Source organism: Elgaria multicarinata, chromosome 16, assembly GCF_023053635.1.
Source record: "Elgaria multicarinata webbii isolate HBS135686 ecotype San Diego chromosome 16, rElgMul1.1.pri, whole genome shotgun sequence".
NCBI lineage: Eukaryota > Metazoa > Chordata > Lepidosauria > Squamata > Anguidae > Elgaria > Elgaria multicarinata.
Genome location: NC_086186.1, coordinates 13,868,217 through 13,877,857, shown reverse-complemented (window position 1 = coordinate 13,877,857; position 9,641 = coordinate 13,868,217). Strand labels below are relative to the sequence as shown.

At 47.9% G+C, this 9,641-nt stretch overlaps 1 protein-coding gene across 2 annotated transcripts in view; it reads left to right on the top strand.

Annotated features, from left to right (window-relative positions):
• The first annotated feature begins 852 nt into the window (after positions 1-852).
• Positions 853-9,641, top strand: part of DMXL2 (Dmx like 2) — a 96,217-nt gene continuing 87,428 nt past the window's right edge. For both annotated transcript variants that reach the window (XM_063142503.1, XM_063142502.1), the window contains exon 1: positions 853-939. In XM_063142503.1, the coding sequence (XP_062998573.1) occupies positions 853-939 (87 nt within the window). The remainder of the gene's footprint in view (positions 940-9,641) is intronic.

The following is a 9,641-nucleotide window of genomic DNA, read 5'->3' as shown; positions in this document are numbered from 1 at the left end:
ATCCAGCTAGGGAATTCTGGGACTTGTTGGGTTCCCCCCACCCCCCACCCACCTAGGGAATGCTGGGAGTTGCAGGATTTTTCTTTTCTTTTCTTTTTTACCTGACTGGGGATTGCTGTGAATTGTCAGGCTTTTTTTTTTCCCTGACCAGGCAATGCTGGGTCTTGTGTCAGACTCACACTCACATAGTGCAGTGCCAGGTAATACAACTGGTAACATCTGCCTGGCTGTCACTCTTATCTATCCCACCCTAGAGGCCTTCAAGAGGCAGCTGGACAACCATCTGCCAGGGATGCTTTAAGGTAGATTCCTGCCTTGAGCAGGGGGTTGGACTAGATGGCCTTAGAAGCCCCTTCCGACGCTACTATTCTATGATTCTATGGCGTCCCTTGGAGAGGGCACTCCACCTCCTCCTCGCCTCTCCCTTCTTCGCCTTCTGGCACCGCGCGCGCCTCCCTCCCAGGCGCGCTCCTCGAGAGCCGCGCGCGCGCGCCCCCGACCACCTCGCTCGCCTCCCTCCCTCGCGCATGCCTCTTGCGCCGCGCGCGCGCGCCCTGCCCTCCTGCCGCTGCCGCGGTGGCTACGGAGCGGAGGCGAGGACGCGCGCGCCTGGGAGCCGAGAGCGCCCCGCCGCGGCTTCCTCCCTGCCCCTGTTGGTTTCCTCGGCCCGGCGGGGGAGGGAAGCAAGCAGCCAGCCAGCCAGCCAGCGCCGCAGCCATCCGGGTCTCGCCTCTTCGTAACATCCCTCCTCCCGCTGCTGCTGCTGCTGCTGCCGAGCGGAGAAGCGGAGCTAAAGGGAAGCCCCAGCCGGCCGTGCGGCGGCTGCGGCGGCGGCAGCTGGAGGCCGCGGCGATGCATTTGCACCAGGTGCTCACCGGGGCCGTCAACCCGGGCGACAATTGCTACTCGGTGGGCAGCGTCGAGGACACCCCGTTCACGGTGAGGAGGGGGAAGAGGAGGAGGAGGAGGAGGAGGAGGGCGGGCCCGGGGAGGGGCCAGGGCTGGAAGCCGGCCGGAGGCCGGGGAGAGCAGCAGCAGGAGGAGGAGGAGGAGGAGGAAGGGATGGAGGGATGGAGGGATGGATGGGCAGCATCTTCATCACGATGATGATGATGATGATAAATATTCTTGGATTCCTGCCAAAGAAGCAATGACAACCTAACATTGGAGGGCGGATGGACTGTATTTTATTTTTTAAAAGGTTGGGTGGAAGCAATTTAAACTAAACACAATAATAATAATAATAATGTTATTGTCATTACAATTTTGATTCGGTTAGTGCTACCCTAATAATTAGCAGTCAGCTATGGGAGGTATTTATTATTTAGCGTTGCCACCGGGGGTGTGTGTGTTGTATATATGCACACACACACACACACACACACACACAATATTTATGCTGCGCTCCGTCTCTGTACAGAGATGTTCTTTACAAAGAGTATGTTTTGCAGAACCCTCTCCTGGTTTAGTATATTTACACGTTGTGTATCTTTGCCATCGGGCTGTCTGTCTGTCTGTCTGTCTATCTATCTGCCTGGCTGTCACTCTTTTCTATCAAAGGTGGACCTGTCTATCCAAAATAGTGCGTCTGTGGCGTTTTCCTGGGGAGGTGAAGTGTGACGGGAACTAGCGGAGGGTTGGATGACTCTTCACCGGACGAGGGAATTATGGGAGAGGGTGGTGTAGGGAACGGGCTTCTGACTCAGGGGGTGATGAATTCATGATCAGCCTGCAAGGGAGACTTCAGCAGGTAGAGATATGTGTATGGGGGGGGGGAGGCAGAAGAGTTGCTAAGCCCCCCCCCCGGCAACCAACCAGCGCACAACCACACATGCGCCTGGGCCTCTCAGTGTGGCCTTATAAGAGAACTCTGGTCTGCAGAAACTGGCAGAAACTGATCTCCCACCAGGTGCGGCAGGTCATATATGATCACCCACCAAGTGCTGTTCAAAAATGCCTTGTTGAAAAGTTAGCAGTCCTACCCTGGGCAGGGTGGGTGTCATGGGAGTTGGCGGTCGATGGGAGGAATCATTCTCTCCCAAAGCCCCATCCTGCCTTGCTTTAGGTTGGGAGAAGGTAATGTATTCATCACAATCACCAGAAGGTGCTGGGTAAACCCTTCCTGGTGGGGGTGATCAGTTATCGATGGAAGTGGAGAGGTTTGTAGCTTTCCTAAAGTGTGTAAGTCAAAGAATGTAAGGCTGGTGGTTAGTCATCTCTGGGCAGGGTGTGTGTGTGTGTGTGTGTGTGTGTTTAGACTGGGCTGCGTAGCCCCTAGGATGAAACACCAGCCCTACTTCTTCACTTCTTTTGGGTAATGACTGTAAGTGCATTGGTGGGTGAGAAAGATTTCTGCCAGGTTATCTGGGCAGAATGGAGAGGGGTAATTTAAAGTACTTCTCATTTCTTGCTCGGGCCCACTGAGAGCTGGTGCTATTTTATAATAATAATAATAATAATAATAATAATAATAATGAAATGTTGACAGTATAATTGTAAAACTTGCCTCGGCCTATCTTGTAACGAAAAGGGAGATTTGGTTGCAACAGTCAACTTAAATGCTTCCCGTTCTGGCTGTCGCTGAGCTCAGTTATTGTTCAATGAGTGCCATCAAATGGAATATAAATATCCCTCTGCTAAAAAGAAATAAAAAGGAGGGGGAGGAACACAGGTGCAGTAAAAAGTCCCCCTCCCCCCCCCCCCCGCCCGAGAGTTTATCAGCTTGTACAGTTATACTACTAAGCTAGACGTGGTCACCTTGATGACATTCAAGCCACAAGTAATTTTTGTGCTGAATGTAGTCTCTGTATCTAAAAGAGATTTAGGGCCTGTCGACAAGCCACGTTATGCAGGAATGGCCTTCTCATGGTCCTGCCTTTCAAAGAACAATTCAGGGGAGGGGGGGGAATGCATGGTGTAAGGAAGCCATTCTGGAGTATTTCTCTTTTCTGCTGCTATGCAGTTCTGCTGACGACTAAGGGCATTGCTTGGCCACTGTTACTGGTGACATTCATCATAAGGAAAAACCCTCCCTTGTGCTTCTTTCATCACTATGGGATTCAGATCCTGTTTATAATCTGGGGTTTCCTTTATGTAGGTCTCTTTGCCCGAAGGCTTTCCCAGCTGTTAATAATATCTAATAAAATACTGCAGATACACCAGGTGTTTTGATGCCAGTTTGTTAACAGCACCGAAAACAGGCCGGTAATGGAAGATTTGAGGGGAGATGAGAGACAGATTGTGTTTGATATACATTCTTGCCAGCCCCCAGCCACGTGCTTTGCAATCTACATCGTGGTTAAGGGACCACGCAGCCTAAAAACATGATTAGCAAGTGTAAGAATAATTGCGGTGCGAAAGCAATCTGTTCCAGCCCAAACCGTAAATGACAACAACTCAAGGTCTTTCGATGCTGCAATTCTCCTCTTCCAATAATGTGAACTTTTTAATTGCCATTGTTTGCATGGGCTTTGTTGTTCCTATGCAGTAAGTTATCTCAAGCCATAGAGACCAGGTTTTCTGGCTCTATTCTGAACCCATGGGTTAGACTGATAATACAGAAGTATTTGCCCATAAGGCAGACCTGGCCTTTCAGACGCTGAATGGTCGGAGCAAATAGTGATTCTTACAGTTGTGAAATCACCCCCTTTTTTATTACAACCCCCTGCTTTCTTCAACATTAACTGAGCAGAACACAGGTGTCTGTCCTCGCCTCTTCATAGTATACAGATCTGCTCCTTCTGGCCTCCTCTGCCTTACATGATGCTACTGAAAGCAAACCCTTTGGTTTCATCTCTGCTGACAGAGATTTCCCCCCCCAATTTGAGTCATCTGCACAGGGTGTTTTGCATCAAAATGTGCTCATTCAAGTTGGGTTCCTTGCCCGTGGATCTCTCCCCTAAAAAGTCTGAGGACCTTTGCTCCCTGCGGACCTAGTGGTGCTGACACACAGAGATAAACATGAAGGAAAGGGAGCTGCAGGGTGGCCTAGCTTCATGCAGTTGACTTGGGATTTCCGCTTTCACCACCCTGAGCGAGGAAGGTCAATATCTGCTTCTACTTTGGACCCGAGGGCTTCCAGCCATTTGGAAAGAGGGATGGGTGAGGTTTTGGTGTTGTTTTTGCAAAAGTACCTGGCCTCCCCATCAGTGAAATAGCCCAGAAGGAAGTTCTCCTGTCATTAATTCCTGGGGGAAGCAGTAACATCATACAGCTACCTTTGGAAGGAATGACATCATATGGTGACGTGGCAAGCGACCTTAGAAAGGCTAGAGTTCCCAGCCCTGTCATTCATCAGTTGCTTGGAAATCCTCGTGGTGGCATGGGCTGTGCTAGGTCTTGGTCTTTATCTAGGTCAACTTTTACCTCCTAATGGCCTGTATGCCTTGGAATCCTTAACGGACGCCATCCCACTCCTGTGCTACGTGGCAGCAAGGAGCCATCACTGTGTTTTCCACTGTGTTTTCATCCCTGCCATTGTTTTCAATTCATATTAAAAGACCAGCAATCCTGATGCCAAAATGGCAAGATGCAGTTTTTCCTCATTAAAGGGGCAGGACAGGTGCAGCAAGGAAGTAGACCCCAGGGAGTTCCACAGCTGAGAAAGGTATAAATATTTTGGCTGATGCCTTTTGTACGTATTCTAGCGCCTCGGTCTGCATGTGCATTTGTCTTTTGGAAGATTTTGCCAGATGCTGAAAAGCTGTGATGTTGCAATGGCCAGGCTTACATGTAAGGATCCTAGAATCATAGAATAAGAGAGTTGGAAGGGGCCTATAAGGCCACCGAGTCCAACCCCCTGCTCAATACAGGAATCCACCCTAAAGCATCCCTGACAGATGGTTGTCCAGCTGCCTCTTGAATGCCTCTAGTGTGGGAGAGCCCACAACCTCCCTAGGTCATTGGTTACATTGTCATCCTGCTCTAACATTCAGGAAGTTTTTCCTGATGTCCAGCCGTAATCTGGCTTCCTGTAACTTGAATCCATTATTCTGTGTCCTGCACTCTGAGATGATCGAGAAGAGATCCTGGCCCTCCTCTGTGTGACAACCTTTTAAGTATTTCAAGAGTGCTATCATGTCTTCCTTCAATCTTCTCTTCTCCAGGCTAAACATGCCCAGTTGTTTCAGTCTCTCTTCATAGGGCTTTATTTCCAGACCCCTGATCATCCTCGTTGCCCTGGTCTGGTAAACCATGGTTTGTCGAACCCTGAACAAGTTGTGTGGCCTCGAGCGGCCTCCTTGCTCCTCCTCTTCCTTCATGCACCTGGCTTTCTTAAACCACAGTTTCCTGTGTCATCTAAATTGGGAAACTAGCTTAAGAAACGAAGGGCTCAAACCTATGCATATTGAGGCAGGGGGGAAAAAGTCCTACAACTCCCCACATTCCCCAGCCAGCCATACTAGGAGTTGTTGGGCGTTTTCCTGTCTAAACTTGCATAGGATTGCACCTGAAGATGGCTTCACTGAAGCTGGACATGTAAGGGAGGAGGCGGTGCAAGGAAAGGAGTGTGTGGCTACATGGCTTGTTTCCAGGCTGAGACATGATGGTTTACCAGACTGGGATTGTTGTATCCGCACCAGGCCGATATGGTGAAAATAAGGGGCTTTTATACAGGAATATAGGAAGCCCAGATTCATACCATTGTTCCATCTAACTCAGTATTGTATATACCTTGACTTCCTAACGACTCTCCAGGGCTTCAGGGAGGAGTCTTTTTCAGCCCCAAGCTTCCTGGAGGTGCTCAGAATTGAACTTGGGATCCGTTGCATGGAAAGCATGCGCTCTTCCACTGAGCTATGGCCCTTCCCTGTTTGTGTGGAAATGGCGCAAGCCCAAATAAACAACAAAATATGTAAAATTGATTACAGGGCTCGTTTGAGGTTGGTTATTAAATTACTGGATTTGCACTAACCAGGTTTCTGGTTTCCACTGATTGTTATGGATATACCCCTTAGCTCTTCATATTGTCCTGTACACAGGATATGGGAACCGTTGTACATTGAGATGATTCAGTTTCTTGCCAACTCAAGTTCATCACCTACATAAGCGACAAGTGTCTTCTGTAGCTTTTCATCTGAAGGCTCCCAAGCCATGAACTCGGTCCTTGCCAACAAGGTGTCACTCAAAACCTGAAGTATCCAGGCACAACTGCAGACACAGTTTACTTTTATTGGAAATTGCTCATGGACTTTAGCATTCTATTATATGAAGTCCTTTAGCACTCAGCTGTCTGGCCCAGTGCTTCCCAGACCCTTCTGGGATGTCAGAATAGCTAAATCAATGGCAACTGTAGAAACTATGTCACCTTTGTCTCCAGAAGAGCCAATTAAAAAGAAGTGGACTAGATAGAAATTGAGGAGAAGGTTGCAAGAGTGGGCAGGCCAGAGGAAGTATTTTTTACAGAAAGATGTAACATAAGCTACCAGGAAGAGGCTTAGGCCTTAGCTAGACGTAAGGTTTATCCCAGGATCGTCCCGGGGTAATCCCTGTTCATCTAAGTGACACACAGGGGATCCCGGGAGCAGGCAGGGATGACCCCAGGACGATCCCAGGATAAACCTTAGGTCTAGCTAAGGCCAGAGTCTCCCTGGTGTCAATTCTGAATCAGACTTGGAAGCTGAAGTAGAAGAAGACTAGCTGAAACAGGACATGGGGGAGGAAATTCTCCAGGACTCTCCAGGAATCAGAGAGGAACCTTCCCAAGAGCTTATCAAACAGGCCTAGGCTCCGAGATCGTCTTCTTCCTCCCCTTCCTAGGAACTCAGTCTTTGTCAGAGGGGGACGGAGCATCAGAATTGACAGATCCTAGAGTCCGCTGCTAAGTCAAGTGGGTGGAATTTCCATCACTGGCCTGGAGCTACGGAACTCTCTTCTTCCGGAGGTTCATATACCTCTCCTTCTGTGGTGTTCTGTAGTTGGCCTGTTACATTTTGGAGGTAATCTCTTTTTGCTGTACTGCGCTTCCTTGCCAATGTGACTGGTAAACCAAATACAAATTTTATTCATGGCTACCCTAAATGGGTTTTAGCCGAACGCATATTATCATCACACATTATTACATAAAAAAAATAAATTAGCCGAACTCTGTACAGCAATTACTCCCATCAGCACACATCTTCTACAGTAAACATATCCTAATTTCTCATTGTACTCTGTATATCTATGGTATAGCTATTGTTTACAGCAAATTCTTTGATCACTCAGTATATTATTAAATCTTCCTTCTCTAAAATTCGTCTGCATGGTCTGCATTCTCAGGCTTGTAAGACCTTTACGTAAGACTGGATTCGTAATTTCAATTAGGTATTTTTCTTCTCTATGCTTTAATTTTATGAAAGGATAAATATTGGAGAATTTGGAAGCTTTAATTGCATCAATATCAAGCTTCTGGTAAACCAAGTGGTAAACAAACCCGGAATGGTTGGTTTAGTATGTCATCCAAATTGCGTATCCTGGGTTGTTGTTCCCAGGATTACAAACCAGGGTTTGTTTCGTGGTTACAAATCCTGGCTTGTTTGAGAGCAACAAACCAGGATCCCTTATGTAGACAACAGGAACAAACCATTGCCAGGAATTTTCAGAAATCAGGCTTATCGTTAAGTGCACACATGGGCATTGAGTACAATTAGTTTTTTTCTCTCTCCTTCAACTCACTCACCAAACAAGCTTAAAAAATGATTTTACTTTATGTTCTCAAACCATGTTACTTATGGTTAATCATTTGCGCACCGGTGGCAAAAAAGTAACGTAACTGTTCCCTTCTACAAAAAGTTCCTGCTTGTTCACCTTGAGATGTTCCTTCCTTGCTTCTGGTGAGGAGGCGCCTGGTTATTTCTAAACCTGATTTTGTGACCACAGGTTGGAAGACTTTAACCACAAGGAACTTCTGTTGCTGCCTTTTTACATGGACTCAAATAGAAATTGCTTTGTGCACCTTGGTCAAATGGAAGGATCTGGTTTGTGTTAACGGGTCCAGTTATCTTATCCCATTCAATTTAATACTGCAAGGATGCTGTATCTAAGACCAGAAAGTTAGCTGAAACTGGGGTGGGGGTGCGGGGAAACAACTCTATTACAAAATATTCTTTGTGATGGCGGAGGGCAAAATAACCGTTTTGCTTTCTGTTCCACTTCCTCTATTTATGCATGCTAACTGCAGGGCCGGCAGAAGTGACAGTTGTTGCAAGCTTAGGAACAGTTCCACTCCTGTACCCTAGCAGCAATCACTTGCTGCCGCCACCTCTTTTAGGCTCAGAGGTCAACCGGCAACAGTGGCAAGAGAAGAATAAGGACTGGGCCATAGCTAGACCTAAGGTTTATCCCTGGATCGTCCAGGGGTCAAACCTGTTCATCTAGGTGACACACAGGGGATCCAGTGCTCAGGCAGGGGCGAACCCTGGATGATCCCAGGATAAACCTTAGGTCTAGCTGTGGCCTGGCTCCCTTTGGATCTGAGTATCCAACGGAGGGGATGGCAAAGTTCACCATAATATTCCTATGTAAAAGTTGTGCACACTGTTCTGTTGAAACTGTTTCGGAGGGTCCATAGTCCACAGGGCCAAAGGTCAGCGGAGCCATGAACATAGCTGGCAGTTAGATGACTTGTCCGGGCTCATCTACACCAAGCAGATATTCCACTATGAAAGTGGTATGAAAGCGGTATATAAAATGCAGGAGCCACACTACTGCTTTATAGTGGTATTGAAGGGCACTGACAACTGTTGGGGCCCATTGACATATGCCATATACTGCTGTCATACCACTTTCATAGTGGTATATTCTGCTTAGTGTAGTTGTGTCATGGGCCCCACCAGTTGTCAGTGCACTTCAGTACCACTATAAAGCAGTAGTGAAGATCCTGCAGTGCACTTCAGTCCCGCTATAAAGCAGTAATGTGGCTCCTGCCTTTTACATACCACTTCCATACTGCTTTCATAGTGGAATATCCTGCTTGGTGTGGATGAGCCCTGTGTCTCCCAAGATGGACACGCGCTTGATAACAGCCACCTTGGCGTCTGGAGCACAGACGGATCAGTCACTTGGGGGCATCCCTCAAATCCGTTCTTTCCAAACCCACCCACCCACCCCAGCGAGTGGGATGTTAGATGTCTGCGTGCCATTTAAGATGCAGCACTGCTCTGCCTTTTTATTTATTGAAAGATTCTCTCGCGGCTTGCGCTTATCTGAAGCCGGCCGCTGCGTGCAACTAGATCTCCGTCGTCGACTTGGAGAGGGCCGAAGGGTTGGCTCTTAATGCAGCCTTTGGCAAAATGTCCTCTCTGTCTCGCCTTGGAAGATCTAGCAACTCAGCTTGCAAACTCCATCCAGTTTCCTCTTGCAGGTAGCAGCGTGACGAACAGCAGAGCAGATTCTCTGTGTGGGTGGCACTTATGCCCGTTTCGTGCTTTGTGCCTCTGCCGAGCATTTTAATCTGCAGGGCTCACGCACCGCCATCAGAATTGTTGCAAGAGAGATGTAGCCTCGCTTTCCTTGGTGTTTCCGAGGTCCGGAAACAGTCTCAAGATCATTTCTTTTCTTCCCTTCTGACACTGCTCCGAAATGTGTTTAGTCTTCCCCTGTTATGATAGAGGGCGGTGTGCTTCAGCAAATCTTAAAAGCAAACACCAGTTTTAAAGAAT